Genomic DNA, 18,437 nt, shown 5'->3' with positions numbered 1-18,437 from the left:
GCAGACTGTAAACTTCGAGATTCTTTGGCCTTTCTTAATACTTCTATACTGAGTATTTCATTCGTCCGTGCTTTCCGGAGAGGTGTATAGTATGCACACGCATGTGTACATGGGTTATATATACATGTACACATGTGGATGCATACACAATTACTTGTGTGGGCACATGTGAGTATGCCACATGCCTAGCAGACAGATGGACAAAGGGGACAGATGGACAGCTGATTGAGAGAGCGGTGAATTAATGTATTCACACCAGTGCTGAGCTAGCTTTCTCATACAGTTCAAAATTCATCATTCAGGGGATGGCGTCCCCATAGTAGACAGGTCCTCCCACCTCAGTTACCATACACAAGATACACACACACACACACACACACACACACACACACACACACACACACACACAGAGTCATATCTGGTCTAGATAATTGACACCCTTATTGACACTCTCTTCCCTGATGACATCTGGTTCTGTCCAGTTGACAAAGATAACCATCACCACCGATTCTGTCTCCTCACTTGATTTGCTCTTGCTCATACCAGTTTATACCAGTTTTATCTTCTCTCCTGGTTCAGAATCAGTTCAGTGCAGCCAGGAATCCTGAGGGTGATGACTGGCTTGGGGGCTGATGTCTTGGGTGTGGAAGGGTAGCCCTGCTCCTCTCCAGGCCCTCTTTCCTCATCTTGAGGAGCATGTATAGCAATAGCCAGGAGCTCGCTGGTTTGATTCTGCAGGGCTCAAGATGTCATGCAGCCTTCCTTCCTCCTATGAGGTCAGTTGGAGACAGTACTGTGGCTTGGGATGTGAGGTCTCAGAATGGCAACTGGAGAAACCTTGGCTATGTAGCCCACCCAGAGGTCCTCCAGGCTGGGTAGTGCTTGGTCCTATATGTAGCCCCTATTTCTGTTTTTTTTTTTTTTTTTTTTTTTTTTTTTTAAAAAAAAGAAGCTTTTCGAGGGTGGGACTGTGTCAACATCCAAGGATGGAGCTAGGAAAAGAGGATGCGGGGGCCACATCCCCTACTGACACTTTACTGTCCCCCCCCACCCTGTGGCAGAGGCCTGTGGCAGCAAGTCAGTGTACGACGGCCCTGAGCAGGAGGAATACTCGACGTTCATCATCGATGACCCCCAGGAGACCTACAAGACACTGAAGCAGGTCATCGCTGGGGTGGGGACCCTTGAACAGGAGCATGCACAGTACAGGAGGGACAAGTTCAAGAAGACGAGATACGGGAGCCAGTGAGTGCTGGGGGGCTTCAGAATCATGGGGGTTGATGGAGAGATCTGGACCCTCACCCACCTCATGTGGAGAGGCCTTGGGGCTCCATGGGGTTCGGTGGCCTGGGCTTAGCCTCGCGTGCTGTACCCAGCTCTGTCCCCTGGTGTGCAGGGAGGCGGTCCCATCCCATTAGCCTCCCAACTTGAGTTCCTGCCATTACACATACTCTTGGCTGTCTTCCCAGGCCACTGATGGCTCTGGGTGCAGGGTCGTTAACTAACCACATTCTTGTCTCTGGTTGAGGAGGGAGGGGTAGAGAGGTGGAGGACTCAAGCCAGACGGAGACATTCAGCCTGCCCAACTCGGGTCATGTGGCCCCAGTGGGTCAGCCTCTGTAGGTGGAGAATTGGAGAAGATGTTCAGGACCACAAAGGCTAGGACAGCTCCTGAACTGTCTTCTGCAGGTTGTGGGGCCCTACCTCTATCCAAGCACTGCTCAGGTACTTCTCTGGAAGTGCCCATGGCATAGCCCCTAATGGGTGGGTGACTTGCTTGCCCTCTCTGCATCACTGCCCGGCCTCCAGGGAAAGATACAATGATGCCCAGGGACAGTAACAGGGCCCAATCCCACCACACTGGGACCCTTGGAGATGGTTTGACCCATGTCCTGACTCCCTAGGTCTTTGCAGGACTCAGTGTTAGTATCTGCAGGCTCTGATCTCAGACAAACTTCTACTGACCCCCATCCAGTCCCATCTTCCTGCCAGATCCCTTTGGACACACCTGTGGTGGTGCCCACTTTTACCTTCTGGTAACATTCCTGTGTTCGTATTAAACTCGTGTGTCGACCTCATAGTCTTAAGCTCGTAGGCTGAGAACAGCGAGAGAGGCATGACTCCATTTCTCATGAAGGGAGGTAAGGTGTGGGCTCACCATGGGGCAACAGTTACCAAGAACCCACCATGCTCCAGGCCCTGTCCCAGCATAGAGCATTTACCAGCACGAGAAGACAGGACCACACCATCCCAGAACATGCACCATATACATGTGCACGTTTCAAGTGTTGCATACTCTGTGTGTACACATGTGTACACACAGCCCCCATATGTCTGCACTAACACGTACATACATCTGTGTGCATCTGTGTACACATGGTTAGAATACACAGCCCACATGTATGTGTGTATAGTATGTTCTAAATGTGCTCTGTACAAGCACACATGACATCTACACATAGACAACATGGGGAATAAGCCATGCAGAGCAGAAACCAGTGTCATGCTTTTTGGGGGTCAGCTCTGTCTTTGTGGATCCACACTTTCCGTGTTTTTCATGACATGCGTGTGTCACGGTGACAAACACAAGGACTACTACATGTACAGAGGTTGTCAGCAGCACAGCCTCACTCTCTCTCTGCTCCCTCTCCAGGGAACACCCTATTGGAGACAAGAGCTTCCAGAACTACATCAGGCAGCACTCTGAGACCTCCACCCATTCCATTTGAAGTCCCAGCATCTCCCTGAATGTGCTGTTGAGCCACACCGGGAAAACCCACAACCGTTAATAGCAGACAAAAGAAGACAGAACACGTACATGGAGAGGAACCACGTTCACCAGTTCACACAGGTCCTACCGTGCCGGTGGTGCCACTGCGAGCCACGCATGCTCCTTCCCGGCAGGAACTGTTGCCTGGGCTGTGCACTTTCCTTGGCTGCCAGCACAGGTGGTCTGAGCCGTTCTGGAATGTGTGATCCTTTGTCTTTTTACTACTTTGGTTTTATGGGGATCCAGGGATCTGTTAAATATTAGGGAAGTGTGGACTTTGTCTAAACCTGTTCCCACATGGCCCAATCCCTCTTAACAGAGGCGTGGCTGGTTCATTCGTGGCCATGTTTACCTTCTGCAGTGTATACTCCCCTTCTTCACCTGCTGAACTCTGTGGCTCTGCATACATGTAGCAGTCTGACCCTAGCTCCAGAAATCCTCCTTAATCCTTGTTCTACTTAATCCCTATTTGGGATGCTAGAAGCAGTGTTTTCGTGGCAGCCAGCAGGCAGGCAGCCTTTCTCCTCAGCTTGTGTTGGTTCACTCCTGGCTAAAGGATTGTTTTATGGCTGGGATGGACAGGATGGTACAAGAAGCCTTTGATCTTTGGGGACGTAGAGAGGGAGGACTGTGAGCCCAGTCTTTGCTGGGTGGCCATCAGCCCTCACCATACGTCTGGATGCTGGACGAAACTAGAAATCCAGAGGCTTGCTGCCTTGGTGAAGGCTTGGGAAAGATTTTTAAAATGTGCATTTTCAAGCTGTTTTCTTAATGTTTTTAAAGGACTGTTTTTAAATAGCATTTTGATATAAGGCAGTGTGGAACAGCAACACCTATATGCAATAAAGGGTGTGGCCCAGGGAACTCCAAAGGGAACGGTGTTTGTTTCTCACAAAAGCCAAAGGGTCCTCAGGGACGGAGACCTGGGCTGCGGGCTGCACCATCAGCAATAAAGGCCAAACATGGTATGTCACATGCCTATGTCTCTGTGAACCAAGCAGCTACACCCGGCAATGTCTAGAGACACTTTGGATTCCAGGTGGGAGGGTCCCGAAGCAGACAAGGCAAACTGCATCAGCTTAGCCCCACAGTGCTGCTGGGGCCTTATCCCCCACACAGCATCTCCACAGGCTGAGAGAGAGGCACTCTGTGGGCAGATGTTGCCGAAGGACACAACCACGCACCCCGGCGCCAGTTTCTCTGTGTTCTTGTTGGGAAGTTCACTCTTCATCTAGAAAACATGGTAACAGCCTTGGTTGTCACAGAAATGGAGGATTAAAGAAAAATGACTTTGGACACAGCAGTTAGGCTGCACTGACCTTGTTTTTAACATGGATTTGTAACTTAATGTTTCTGTTTATAAGATACTAACGATTTGCAATGTATTTTATCGGTCGATTAAAACAGATGTTTTATTCTTTCTGAGGAGTGGTTTGGACTTCCGGAGGGGCTCACATGAAGGAGACAGTGTGCAGGAGGGCCCCTACAGGGAGGGTGGCAGATAGAGGTAGAATGCATCATTGTCAGACCAGATAGATGGTTCCTGTGGCGACAGGTGGCGTTTCTGATAGCGTGTGTTGTCTCTGACATGTGTCCACATAGGACTCTGTGAGGGCCTGGCTTTTTGGCGCCCTATGGCATCAGGCACCTCCGGGAGGTCCTGTGTAGTTGAAAACATCTAGGGGAGGAGGAGACAGATTCCTCCCTTGTCTCTAGGATATGGTACCCTGAGGTCATAGCAGAAGTGTGTGAGCAGACAAGCAGGCTGCATGGGGCTACTGGCTACTCAGGCCTAGCTGCCTCTCCTGGAGCCCTAGAGAGTGAGGAGGCACAGCATGCAGGCCCCTTGCCAGAACAAACGACACCACTGACTCTCATCCTTCTCCTCTACATTTGACTTTCTTTAATTCCATTGGGAGTCTGAACCCTTATAAGAAAAGTCTAGGGTCCGACTTTGAGAGCACCGAGTTAGACAGCTCTCTGGGGGCTTCCTGGGCCCAAGAACTCAGGCCAAAAGGCTTCCCAGGACAAGGCATGGGCCGCTGGTCAGCGTCCTCTGGCCTCAGGAGAGTGTGGAGTGGAGCAAGGATGGTGGCCCTGCTCCTTGGCCTCTTGTCTGCCTATGATCTCCTAGGAACGGAGTGGGGAGTGTCTGCTGGCCTGGCCACACGCATTTGTCAGCCTGGATCAACCGGAAGCAAAGTGTCCTTAAAGAATTGGACAATACCAAGACAGAGGACTTACCTCACATTCCAGCTCATTCTGGAACATGCCTAGCTAGGGCGCAGTTCAAACTAGAGCGTTCCTAACTAGAACTCAGCTCACACTGAAACATGCCTAGACTCAGTTTACCCTGGGGTATGCCTCTCTCAGGCCAGCTTACACTCCAGCATGCCTAGTTAAGATTCATCTCATTGGGGTGGGGGCAGGGTTCACACTTTATCGTGTCAGGTTAAAGTTCAACCCAGGGATAATGAGGAAGCTAGGGATAGACCAGTCCCTGTGGGGAGGAGATACAATGAAACACCAGAGTACTTGGGCTCAAAGCCCCCTTCGCAGCTCTCTCTGATGGAGACTTCTGCCATGTCTGTGCTTTTCTTTCAGAAGGTCTGTTAGTCACTGGAGAAAGCATCTCCATGAGCTACCTCCACGCTTCCATCTTGAGCTCCATCCATCGGAAAACATCTGGAGTGGGGTAGGATTGCCACCAACCCCTTGGATGCTAGGTCTCCACAATGGTCACTGGACCAGGTGACCTGCAGCCTCCCATATGTGAGATTCTGGGATGTTAGAAAGGGAGGGATGCCTATGTGGGGAGACATGCCTGCATGCACCATGCTGGCTGTCGGGAGCTATATGCTCTGAAGAATTTTGAGGTCACTTGAGAAGCCAGTGGCTGCAGATAGAAACCTCAGTGAACATCTTCCCTGTAGCAAGAAGAGGGTAGCTTTGTCTTCCCTGAGGTACAATGAAGGACTCTCTATGAAGACCTCACTGGCCCAGCCCTTGCGGTCTCCCTCCCTGACCCCACACAATGCCCTTTACCACGCCTCTTCCATCCAGATAGCAGAAAACCAAGTATTCTGCTATTTCCGGCTACATTATTTATGAAGTTGTCGTAGTTTGCTTCCTATTACTGTGATAAATACCACAACAAAGAGCATCTTACATCCTGATCACAGCCAATCATTGGGAAGGCAGGGCAGAACCAGTTATGAGGAAGGTTGGGCAGAACCAATCATTGGGAAGGCAGGACAGAACCAATCATGAGGAAGGTTGGGCAGAACCAATCATTGGGGAAGGCTGGGCAGAGCCAATCATGGGGGAGGTAGGAGTAGAGCCAATCATTGGGAAGGCTGGGCATAAACAATCATTGGGAAGGCTGGGCAGAACCAATCATTGGGGAAGGCTGGGCAGAACCAATCATTGGGGAAGGCTGGGCAGAGCCAATCATTGGGAAGGCTGGGCAGAGCCAATCATCAGGGAGGCAGTGGAGAGACTCAATCAGAAACAACCCATGGAAGAAAGCTGCTGAGCAGCAGACTGCATGGGAGAGAAGGATTTGCCAATCCTTTGGGGTGTAGAAGATCCTATATGGGTCCTAGATATCAGACACAAAGCTGTTTAATTTTGGTTTTGCTTGGCTTCAATTGTAGCTTCTCTGGTTCTTCCTTCTTGGAGTAAGAAAATACATGAGGCCACAGTTAAGAGACTTTGGATTTTTAAAGAGAACTTAAACTTTTAAATTATTGGAATGGTTAGAAGACCGTGGGATGTTTAAAAGCTAAACTGTGTTTTCTATTGTGATATTAATATTAATATCTTGGGTACAAACCACAAAGGAAGGCTTATTGCTTAATGCTGATGTGTTTGTGTGTCAAGCTGACAAAGACTAACCAGTGTAGGATCCCGGCCAGGAAAATAAATTCATATACTTTTTTTCCTGCTAAATATACCTTAAGTCAGTTTGATCTCAGAAGGCCCAATCAAAAGCCCTAGAGAGTCAGGATGCCCCTCCTCCCAGCATGGTACCTCTAGATGATGCTGTACTTGAACAGTGAACCAGGGATCTTCTGTTGGTCTACGTTAGATCAAGTTGTGCCCTCCCCACCCCCCGCCATCATTTGCTGAGGACCAAACACCAGGGACCTCAGGCTTGACTGTTTGAGAAGGGGGATCTTGGAAAGTTAGGCAACTGAATTAAGGTCACTCGCGTGAATCAAAGTTCCTAGAAAGAATGACACCTTACATCGGACATCTGTAAAGCTTGTTAACTGATAAGAAGCCCAGTAGTTGTGGCGAGGTTGGAATGTTTATCTTGGGCTATATTTAGACACTTTAATAGCCATTTCTTGCCTACCTTCTACGTCTGACCTAACAACCTGTGATTAACAGATACAACCCTTTGGCATGCATTCACAAAGCTCTGGTTTCCCCAACCAAAAGGCTGCGGCCGCCACCAGATAGCAGTTGAGGTCGAGCTGGAGTCCCTTGACTTTTGTTGCATCCATTTAATGCTTCCGCCAGTGTATTTGAAAAGTACTTTTGTTTATGGTTTTCTTTGTCCTGCTGATATAAAAGCTCTGGAGACTGGAGATTGCTCAGTGCAGAGAGTTCTCAGCACTCAGATCGAATGGCTCACAACGGCCTGTAACTGCAACTCCTAGGACCCAGCACCCTTTCCTGGACCACACCGGCACCTGCACCCACGTGGGCTATATCCCCCCGACACACATAAATTTGAAAGAGAAAAAGTTTTCCAGCTGTTCGTCCATGGAGTTTGAATGTGTTCTGAGGCGGTGGTCACTTGTATTTAGCTCCAGAGTAAGCTTTTATCCCCTTCAAGGGGATAAGTGTATGTTACGTCGACACTAGGGGGAGCCACAATCCAGTGTTCCTTCTTCAAAGAAGAGATGAAGACACAGATTCAAGGGACAGCACCTTAAGATAACATCTGTGACCCTAAGAGAGGCTTCAGGGAAGCCAGCCCTGCCCTTCCTTGATCTTACCCTCCAGCCTTCGACTGGGAGACATTTTTCCAGTTGAAGTCATCCATGTTTATGTCAGTGTAATTTAAATCATCAAATTATCTTCCACCAAGTCCTCCTCCCGGTGGCGAGTCTGACCAATTGGCCTGGATGTAGATCCAATCACGCTGCCCCAGAACCCTTTATTCATTTTCCGGACTTTTCACCCTGCCATCCTCATCCCTGAAGGAAAAGGAAGATGTCCAAAGGAGAGACCGCGCGGGCGTCAGGAGCACACGTGTGAGGCATCAAGTACAGGAAAGTGGCCAACACGAAATCACTCAAAAACAAAAAAACCTGGAGCCTGCAGAGACCTCTGGGGTGGCCCTCAGCATTCAGCTCTGACTTGTGATGTCACAGCAGCGCCATAGCAACGGGGACTGAGCATGCTCTGGGCCACTTTGCTGGAGGAGAGACAGGGAGAGAGGTGCACAGAGATGCCTTCGGTCTGAGGCTGCGCTGGTGGCTTCCTCTTCCCCTCTGGGTCAGGATGGAAAAGGATCCTGCCACTCACAGGAGGCACAGGCCTGGCCCTGGGGCCTTGTCCTCAGGAATAGCCCCTGGATACCTCAAAGTGGCCAGCGAGGGGGCTGAGCTCCAGAGGAGCAGGAGTGTGGGTGGCTTGCACCAGAAGGGGGATCCACCAGTCTGCATCAGGAAGCTACTACGCAAGGAGCTAGGTAGGGGATGGCTCTCTCTTGGTGGGCTGGGAGGGCAGGCCGGACCTGGCCCAACTTCAAGAGAGCAGTTTGTGTACAAATGAACACAGACAGTTTGCACACCAACGTGCAAGGCATATTCCTGTAAGGAGAAGTCACTGGCTTCTAACTGCACAACTGCACCAAGCGATGGAAATCCTACCTTTCTCATTACTGCTCTTTGCTAAGTCCACTTCACAGGCAGGATCAGGACTAGAAGGTTCCCCTAATAGCATCTTCTAAATCGTAGGTGCATGTATCCCGTGTGCTCAGGTGGGGCTGACATGTATCCTCTTGTGCTCAGGTGGGGCTGACAGAGATCTTTGTACGTGCGGGTACTTTGCCAGCATGTATGCCTGTGCACTGTGTACATGCAGTGCTGTGGAGAACAGAAGAGAGCTTCGGGTCCCCTAGGATTGGAATTAGAGTTATGAGCCCCGCGTGAGTGCTGGGAACCAAACCCTGGGCCTGTAGAAGAGCAGCCAGTGCCTTTAACAGCATTTCTCCAGCCCTGCCAGTCCATTTTTAAATCCTTTTGGAAGTGTTTAGGTCACCAGGAACCCTTCTAGTGAGCTCTCCTCCTCTCACCATTCTGACCCGTTGGTTTGAGGTATCATGCAAAGCTGTATAACACACATAGCCACGGAGAGAGCAAAAAGGCCTCAGTCTCCTGCTTCTCTCTGTTGGGCAGGCAGCTTCTAACTACAGATGCCCACAAGTCTGAGTCCCCTACTGCAGACAACAGAGGGACAGGCATGAGGTCTCCTGAGCGAGGGGTCATGTGGCACAGGCCACGGCCAGATGTGCTGAGCACAGGAGGGGACAGGTTCCCTTATAGGAAGGGGGCAGCTTAGGCGCACCTCGCATCTCTATGAAGGGCAGCGCTGGGATGGAGGACTGGAGTGGATGGAAAGAGAAGAGGACCAGCTGGTGAGGAAGTGTCTCCTGCACCGGCATCAACTAGCCTGGACGCTAAACCCAAGGAAAAGGCTTGCCAGTTCTGTTAGGGCACCATCTAGAACAGGGCAGCCCTCAGCCCAGTCTCTGGGCTTGGTTTTTACCAAAACTCTTCTTTAACATTTTGGGGCTTCTGTCTGAATCCCAAAGCCACTGTGGGGATCAGATTGTACCAGCCATCCATGCTGAGGTCTGGCCCCGACGGCAACACTGGGGGAATTGGACAGAATGGGGCCTCAATGGAGTCATCTGTTCATGGCTCTTCCTGTTAGATGAGCTGCCAGATCCCTGGAAGCTGAGGGGAGGAAGTTCCATGCAGAAGAAGTATGCCTTGTGGAGGGAAGCTCACAGACCAAGTAGTGCTCCTAGGATCCATTGGCACGGTTCCCTGCAGTCATTGCCCTGAAGCTGGGAATTCATGTTTCATGGCTACTTGTTAAGGTCTCCTCAATCTTGAACACATTCAAGGTACCTCCTGTCCCATGGGATAGAGGATAGTTAAGATCACCCCAGTGATGGCCCTCAGAGTTAGGAGGCATCAGTGGCCAGGATGTTTCCTGACAAGCCATTCTGTCTAGAGCAAGTCGCCATCTTGTGAGGGTCTCTTTTCCTTGACTCCTGTTCTTCCGTTCCCGTAATCAGTGTTGGGATAAGGAAGATTTGGGGACCCGTGAGTGTATTGCAGGAAGCTATGAATGCCAAGTCTGGGTCACAGAAGAACAGAGTAAGGATTGGGCTTTCACAACTACACATGAAGCAGGCTCAAAAGCTCCAGCCCAGGCATGGAAGGTGCTGGACTATGGGGAAAAAATGCAAGTGCACTGTGAGAATGGTCAAAGAAGCAGATGTGGAAAGAATTCTCTTTAGTCATGGCTGTTCACGCTCAAGCTGGCCTGGAGCCTGCCCTGAGGAGTGCTAGGCAGGACAGTGAACCAGTGGGTTGGTGAACTGTGGGAAGGCCTGGGTGCGGGAGCCATCATACCATGGGATGCTAACCAACTTCCCTTGCTCCTCAGACTCTGAGGACCAAGGTAAAGATCCAAGAAGTGACACGGATGATACCTCCTGGTAAGTGGAAGGCACTCTCTTCTGAAATGGGAGGGTTGGGGCAGTGGGGAGCAGGGATGGAGCCCTCCCTATGGGTCGGGACTTGAGAAGACTCCTTTCAGGGGGTGACTCTTTTTAGGGTGCATTGGTTGGGATGGTTGGGGACCTTTTTTATCTAAGGGACCCATAAAACCAGAACCCACCATCGTGTGTCTCAGAAGTGCAGGCAGCCCTGCTCACTTCCTAGGCAGCCCTTCTGCCTGGTCCTTTTCTGGCATCCAGCCAACTTGGGGGGAAGTGTCTCAACAAGTATCTCCATGTGCCTCTTCCAGAAAGGAAACTCCACCCTGTCTCATGTCAGTTGGGTCCATTAAGGTGTCCTTGCTGAACGGGGAGGCTGTATAACCAGACTCCCAATGGTCAGATAGAACAGCTGTCTGGTCACCTAACACGCAGCCATCCCTCTGCACTGCCTACCATCCTGCCTTTCATGGGGCTTCAAAGTCATTGAACCCAAGGGCTTTTCTCAGATCCCAAAGTCTATTTGCCATGGACCAGGCACAGGTCAGGCTGCCTGTTTACAGAGGGCTTCCCATGAGCCAGCACCAGTGGAAGGTGCTAGACCAGAAAACAGGGAGGGGGATGTTGGCGACTAAAGTCGCTGAAGGCTCCATTGGTTGGCAGAATTAGCTCCATAAACCTGTAGGGAGTGGAGCTGGTGTCTCCAGACAAGATGAGTTGTCTCCAAAAGGGCACACAGGCTTACCTCACTCCAAGCATTAGGGGAGCAGCCAGAGAGACAGCAACTGATTCCTGTCATAACACTTACTCCAAACGGCTTTTTTTGATGTCTAACCTACCGACTTATCTTCAGTCAGGTGAGCCTAGAGGAAGACAGGAAGAAAAGGAGCCAGGATGAGGCCAGAACGCTGGACCAAAAGTATGGGAAGTCGGAGCCAGAGAAGAGCGACTCGGAGGCCAGCACCTCAGAAAAGGATGGTGCCCGCAAAGGAAGACGCACCTCAGTGGCCGAGGTCAGGCTGGCCTCGGGCCGCTCTGTGCACTTTGGCCTCCTGCACGGCCTCCCCTGTACTCACCTGTTGGTGTCTTCTTTGACTTGTAGGAGCAGGAGCCAGAGTCCATGAAGCTGAATAACCTTCTAGAAAAGCAGGCAAGCACTTCTTACTCGAGCCACAGGCGTTAAGATGAGCAAATCTGTCCATATGCAACTCCTGGTGGGCTCTGCGCACACCATAGACTTGGAGTCCTTAAAACCATCTGAGCAGGTGCTCTTCTATCTGACTGGGCTAGAAATTGGTTCAGGGAGCAAGCTCTGGGCCTCTTTGCCTGAACCTACAGCATCCTGCCCTAGCTTGCCAAACAATTAAGTCACTAAAGGTGTGGACCTTGAGATTTCCCCTTCCGATTGAACTTCACCCAGAATAATAATACCCTGCCCAGAGCATCTCACCCAGGGGTACTGACCAAAGGCACCCCTGACCTTGGTTTCTGAGATACATCTTCTGTGCAAGCACCATACTGAATTATGAATTTCATGGTGACTCATGAAGGAAGGTAGCTTTATCCTCCTTCCCAGATCATGTTATGGGGAACAGGGACAGTGGGACGGACACCTTTTTCACCAGGACTTCACAGCAGATATTCCTTGGCAAGTTTCTGGGCCAGCCAAAGTGTCAAACAAAGGCTGAGTTGGCATATTGTGAGCTAGCCCACCTTAGAGAGTAGATCTTGTCCCAGTGAAGCATAGCTCTAGGTAAGTGTATGGAGGTGAGCCATGTGTTCCTGTAGATCAGGGCTGGGGAGGGATCCTCAGGACTCCACAGTGGCCTTGTCACTTGTAGGATGGAGAAACTCTCAGAATCTCAAGAACCTGTTTCCACTAAGTAGAAACGGGTGAGAAGGTCATGCTGCTCCTCATCCGCACAGAGCTTGCCTTCTGGCCCCTGCACTCTGTGCTGCCGTGGTCCTCCAAGCTTCACAGGGCCCCTCTGTCATCACCAGCATCTGGTGGGGCCATCCAGACCACAGGTCTACAAGGCAGAACCCTGTAGCTCCTTCCAATCTCTCTCCTAAATTATTGTTTCCTCTGTAGAAACCATCTGTGTTTGTGGAGATCGACCTTGGAGACCATACTGAGGAGGAGGTACAGTAAAAACCTCCAGACCAGAAACCCAGATTACCCACTAGGAGAGCACCCATACTGTGTGTGTGAGTGGGGGGGAGCATCACAGACACATGAAGGGTGAGGCAGAGACTCAAGACCAGAAGTTCCACGGAACATCCATGGTGCTACTGATGAGGACTGACTAGGAGTAGAAGAAAAACACCTGCTAAATTAATATATCCCATCATCACCACGGGTATCACTGCAATCACAACCATCAACATTATCACTATTCCAACAACCATTGCTGTTACTACCGCTATCACCATCGTATTTTCACCCTTGACATCCTTGTCAGCATCACTACCGCTGTTGACCACACCAACATGGTCATCATCACCATTACCACCATCATCAGCGCTAGTATCACGACCATCATTATCAATATCCCCATCACATAGTCACCATCATGGTTATGATTGACATCATTATTACATCACCATCATCATTATCCATAAAATGATGAGATTTTCTCAGTGGCTCATCAACATAGTTATTTGGAGTTTCCCTCCAGTTCCCTGCTGTAATGAGCAGATGTCTTTTGGGGTGACTTCTGAAGTTCTCAGTTGACAAATTTAAGGAGTACCTGAAGGTTGGCTACTTTCCAGATTACATCTGTCTATACCTTTAGCTTCTGAATCACACTGTGTCTCTATGAGGCCACTAATGGGGCCCTGAGTTCTGAGGACTCCAGAAAGGTCATCCAGTAGCAGAAGTAGACCAAGGGGCCAGTTCTCTCCATTTGTAGCCCAGGAGTCAGGGAGGCTCACAAGGAGCCGGAGTCCTCTGTTGGGCATCCCCACTCAACAGAGAACTGTCTGGAAGGAGGACATTCGGAACCATAGTGGACTGGCTTTCTCTGTCCCTATCTGTTCCTTGGGAGGGTCCCATAGGTTGTTCTGCCTCCTCCCATAGATAATCACCTGTGCCTTGAGGGAAGAGAAGAGGCCCCCGATGGACACAGGGGACTTGTCAGAGGATGAGTGAGTATTGCTTCAGGGATAACTTAGATGGGGCTGCTTATCAGGGTGACATTCCTACCACAGACTCCGATGGTGACAGCTCTGTGCCTTCTGCCTTCCCTCCATCCCCTAAACCATGCATAAGTCAGTTGATTATGGGGACCAGAGGGGCTAAGGAACAAGTGACAATATGGTAAACTTTCTCAGAGCTTGGGAACAAATTTACCAGGAGCCATATCTCACTCCACCACCAAACCACATCTCCTCATCTTATTAGCCAGCAAAATGACCAAAGCAGAAGGTAAAGGTGTAGCATTTAACTGTAGAGAATTAGGAAGGCCATGGATGCCATCAGGGAGAGATAGCCTCTCATAGCTGGGTTTAGGCGTACAGAGTTTTGCACACTAGTTCTGAGACTTATGCCCTTGGATAGACCTGCAAAGCTTCACAGCTTCCTGAGGTCCAGAGGCATCAGCCACGAAGAAGGGCATTGGGATCCAGGCAAGCACTTGCCTCTGGCCCATGGATCTAATTTTACTTCATTTCTGACAATACAGAGAAACGGAGAGAACACAATAGTTACTCAAATTCCCACCCCCTCAGAATTAATGTCTTTGTTAGGGTCTTGGCTTGTTTACTTGGGTTTTCAAGGTAAAATTTCTCTATTGGATTTGTTAAACTGGTTTGTGGTCATAAAGGAACTCACATCATGAGGAACAGAATAACATAGAAGAGGGGAGTTTTAGAATCACCCCTAATCCTACTGGGCTGCATAATCTTTGATGTCACACTCGGGCAGAAGCTGGGTCCATGTGGGGTAATGGTTGCCTCTAGGCCATAAGTCACCCATAGGCTCTGCTCCTTGGCCACACTCCACTTAGCCCTCTATCTGGTGGGCAGTTGGGGAAATATGGTCACGGTGATTGCCACCTTTGCTTCAAGCTTCTGGCCTGGGAAAGGAATCAGTGATGTCTGGTCATCCTCACTGGGAAGTCTCCCTGACTGACCTCCACATGACCAGGCCACGACAGGTGATCATATCAAGTGTTACCAAGATAACAGGATGCCCATGTCACACTCCCCGTGTATAGTCCATGTATGTCACACTCCCCAGCCCAGACTTGACAGAGGCAAGTCTTCTCCAAGGGATTTTCCCCTCACTCTTTCTTGGATGGATTTAACCACAGACAAAGGGTTGACTTTGCACTTTGGCTTGTCCATTGTCTGGGTCTGCTTTGCAATCTCTAATGCTCACTATCCTAGGTAGGGTAGGTGTCAGAGTAACCCTGAGTACTGGCAGTCACTTGGTAGGGATGAGGGTTCTGTACATAACCTGGTCAGGACAGGAGCCGGGACACCCATCTGCACCTCTCACCTCTTTAATTTCCAATTTTATGCCCATTTTGATTATGAGCTGGGTGATTACCTTCGCCATAATAGTGGGAACTGCCGCCACCTATGGCATACGTAGTGGGAACCACCACCTCCTATGGCAGGAACATACATGGAGGTTACCTCTCTCCACCTCCACCTTGCTACCTGGAGGATGTCTTTTAAGAGTCCCTCTAGACAGAGAATAAGAGACCTGGGTTCCCGAAGGACAGAAATAAATGGCGAGCTTTGGAATTGAGATATAGCTTGCTGGGGGAGTGCCCTGCTGCCGTGGGCCTTGCAGAGTGGGAGCTGCGGAGGTTTGAGAGTGTGGGGTGGGGGCTACCGTCCAGGAGGTTGGTGTGTGACAGGGCAGAGAGGGCCTTCTTACTCCCTCATGTTCTTGGCATCCAGGACAAGGACCAGCTGGGTGTGCTGCATCCCATATTCCACAAAGAAGAAAGCAAAGGACACTATCAACACTCTGGAAAAGGTAGTCAAGACCTGGAGGGCAGGGAAGGGTCTGAGCAGCTAGGAGCCCTGGGTGGTGTGCTCACTCCAGGGCCCCTCTGGCCAGTTCCCTGGGGTTCCATTTCCATCTTGCAAGGTTAGCCACAGCTGAGAGAAAGAACAGTGGTGCATAGACTCCCTAGTCCGCTTAAACCTGTGAATGCTCGGGGAAGGGGCATGCACACCACCCGGGTGTACGCCCTGGCCACCAGAGACAAGAGGATGTTTGTGGATCATGTTCTTCTTCCATGGGATGTGGACAGAGGCAGGAAAGTGGCTATGTCTTCCATAGGCACCTGCCAGTAATGGCTGACGATGCTGGCATGCCCTAGTCCTAGGGTCGTCCTCTACCCTGCAGGTCCTGGAAACATCTAGAGGCACCTGTGGGCCCAAACTCATGATGGAACATTGGTGCTCAGGGGAAGGCACGGTGGGTGCCAAGGTCCCTGTAGGGTAAGGTCAGGGATGCCCAGGAGCCTGGGTCTCCTCTTTACTTGTTGCTGGACACAGGCAACAAGAACCCCAGTATTGCCGGGCGGTGGTGGCGCATCCTTTAATCCCAGCACTCGGGAGGCAGAGGCAGGCGGATCTCTGGGAGTTCGAGGCCAGCCTGGTCTACAAGAGCTAGTTCCGGGACAAGCACCAAAGCTACAGAGAAACCCTGTCTCGAAAAAAAAAAAAAACCCAAAAACAAACAAACAAACAAAAAAAAAAACAAAAAACAAACCCACACAGAGAACTCCTATCTTTAGGTCTGACCATGGCCATGTGCTTCCAGTGCTTCCAGACCAGGAGAGAGATGGTCCTTCACCAGGTGTAGGAACTCAATATTCTCACCTATCCAGTATCCTGAGCTTTGTTTTCCCCAGAGATACACGTTAAATGTGCAAGGATAGCAGAGAAGCTGTCTAATGCTCGAGGAACAAGCCCCCAGCCCAGGCAAGTTGAGTCAGGGGCTGTCACAGCCCCGGTCAGGTCAGCTGTCTTCCCAACCTGATGCTAGAGCCAGATTCTTTCTCAGCGGCTACCACAGTCGTAGCCCCAAGTGATTAGATGCCAAGATGCCAAGGCCTCTGGACCATCTAGACATTTTGACCTGAACTCCTTGGGGAGAATGCTCAGAGCTGATACCCAGGTTCCAGACGGGAACCCAGGACAGCCATGTGAGAACAGAAGGAAGATAATATACAGACACTTTCCACCTTGTTCAACCGGTTGAAGGAGAGCAAACTGGCGTAGTACAACAGCTGCCACTCCTGTGTCCTTCCCTCATCCCAAGAGCGGGCCCAGCTGCCCTCTCACCAGACATGTGTCACCAGAGTCCCCCACATACCTGCTCGACATTCACACAGGTATGTTTTTATGTACATGGGACACTCACACTCATTCATGAGTGTGCAGGGCCATGCTCCTCAGCTCCTCATGCACATACCACACGTGTCCACACTCAGACAGTCGCACGTATACTGCACAGTGCACACGTATGCACATTTGCATTTACACACCTTATACACACGCTCCCTTCCACAGTACAAATGCACAAGGTCACATGTATGCATGCTCCATGACCATGCTTCTGTACACATAGGCATGATGTGTCATATGTGATGAGACACCTGGAAGTCGAAGGTCAGGGGCCACAGGCCACAGATATGTAATTTGTCTGTGTCTCCACTGTTTCCTTTGGGTACACATGGAGTACAGATAAGAATTGGGGTCCTTTAGCTGTAGAAGGTTAGTGTAACCTCTCAGAGCAAGGCTTAGGAATTGACTTTCCAGGGAGGCCATTGTTGTGTAGAGAAGGGAGGAAGGACCACCCATCAGTTTCCACACAGGCCCCTAGCTGGAAGGGCAAGCCTTTGCGGTATCATTACTCATTGAGAACAAATGGGCCACTTTGAGCATTGTATCTGAGTATTCCTACATGCCTGAGACCCGAGTCTCCCTTCCCTGCCTCTGTTCCAGTCTGTCTTTGGACTCTGAGTCGTATGGCTTCTTAGCATCACTTGTCCCTTCAGAGAAGAGGTCCTGGCAGGATGAGAAGGGGGTGGTCACCTGTGTGCTGAGGGCTCAGAGTGGGGGCAGGAGGTCAGTTCTGCTTGGGCAGCAGCCGGCAACAACCAGTTTCACTGGGAAGATGAAACAGGCCTGGTGCTTGAGGACTAAGAAGTGCCTGCATTCTGTCCCCGTGTCCATGGTTGGCAAAGACACTGAACCACTCATCCACAGGGTCTTTCTTGTTGCTGCTTCAGGTGGCCAGCGACTGTTGAAGGACACCTACCATTACGGTCCAGCACAGCCACTAGCTCCTCAGATCCAAGTGATGCTGGAATTCAGGGAAAGTTGGCAGCCTAGCTTCTAGGGTTCCACCTCCCACTGCCTGGAAGTTACCAGGCACCTCCCTCCCCCCGCCCTCCCCCCAGTGACTCAGACCCCCAAGGATCCCATCCTCTTTGGGCCTCATCTTCCCAGCCAGGCACTGACACCGCCTTGGCTTTATTAGAACCACCAGTCGCCTCAGGACAGGACCCCTCTGACTCAGCCACTAGTAGAGCTCTCTGGGGACTAAGGGAAGACAGCCCAGGCCTGGAACAGCTTCCTGATCCTCCCTCCATGGGCAGGGCCAGAGTGACAGCAGCCAACAGAGACCCAAAGCAGGGACCCTCCTTCAACCCAACACCAATCACAGGTAAGGTGGAAAGTGAGTTACCTTCCGATGGTCCCCCGCAGAGGGAGGGCACCTGAGGCTTACTCAGGTCAGGGGCAGACTGTGGTGCACGCTGGGGTCACGCTGCACCTGAAGTTTCCTCTCTACAGTATATAACAGGCATGTCACTGGTGACCGTTTTCAGGTGCTACTCAGTACCGAGACAGGGCATCATATGGACCAAGTCCATGCCCCTAGGGGTC

At 50.7% G+C, this 18,437-nt stretch overlaps 2 protein-coding genes across 3 annotated transcripts in view; both read left to right on the top strand.

Annotated features, from left to right (window-relative positions):
• Positions 1-4,190, top strand: part of Rasa3 (RAS p21 protein activator 3) — a 101,431-nt gene extending 97,241 nt beyond the window's left edge. The window contains exons 23-24 of the mRNA XM_075986237.1: positions 1,062-1,245; positions 2,654-4,190. Coding sequence (XP_075842352.1) covers positions 1,062-1,245; positions 2,654-2,729 — 260 coding nt within the window. The 3' untranslated portion in view covers positions 2,730-4,190. The remainder of the gene's footprint in view (positions 1-1,061; positions 1,246-2,653) is intronic.
• Positions 4,191-8,287: 4,097 nt separating this feature from the next.
• C9H13orf46 (chromosome 9 C13orf46 homolog) lies at positions 8,288-18,096 on the top strand. Of its 2 annotated transcripts, none has more exons than XM_075984499.1 (8): positions 8,288-8,477; positions 10,469-10,520; positions 11,374-11,533; positions 11,623-11,670; positions 12,613-12,663; positions 13,600-13,667; positions 15,432-15,510; positions 18,031-18,096. In XM_075984499.1, the coding sequence occupies exons 1-8, from the start codon at positions 8,288-8,290 to the stop codon at positions 18,094-18,096; spliced, it is 714 nt and encodes a 237-aa protein (XP_075840614.1). The 2 variants fall into 2 exon arrangements, with proteins under 2 accessions (XP_075840614.1, XP_075840615.1); XM_075984500.1 differs by lacking the exon at positions 18,031-18,096 and adding an exon at positions 17,780-17,831.
• The last annotated feature ends 341 nt before the right edge of the window (positions 18,097-18,437 follow it).

Source organism: Microtus pennsylvanicus, chromosome 9, assembly GCF_037038515.1.
Source record: "Microtus pennsylvanicus isolate mMicPen1 chromosome 9, mMicPen1.hap1, whole genome shotgun sequence".
NCBI lineage: Eukaryota > Metazoa > Chordata > Mammalia > Rodentia > Cricetidae > Microtus > Microtus pennsylvanicus.
The sequence above is the reverse complement of the archived record's forward strand: the minus strand, read 5'-3'. Positions and strand labels throughout refer to the sequence as shown.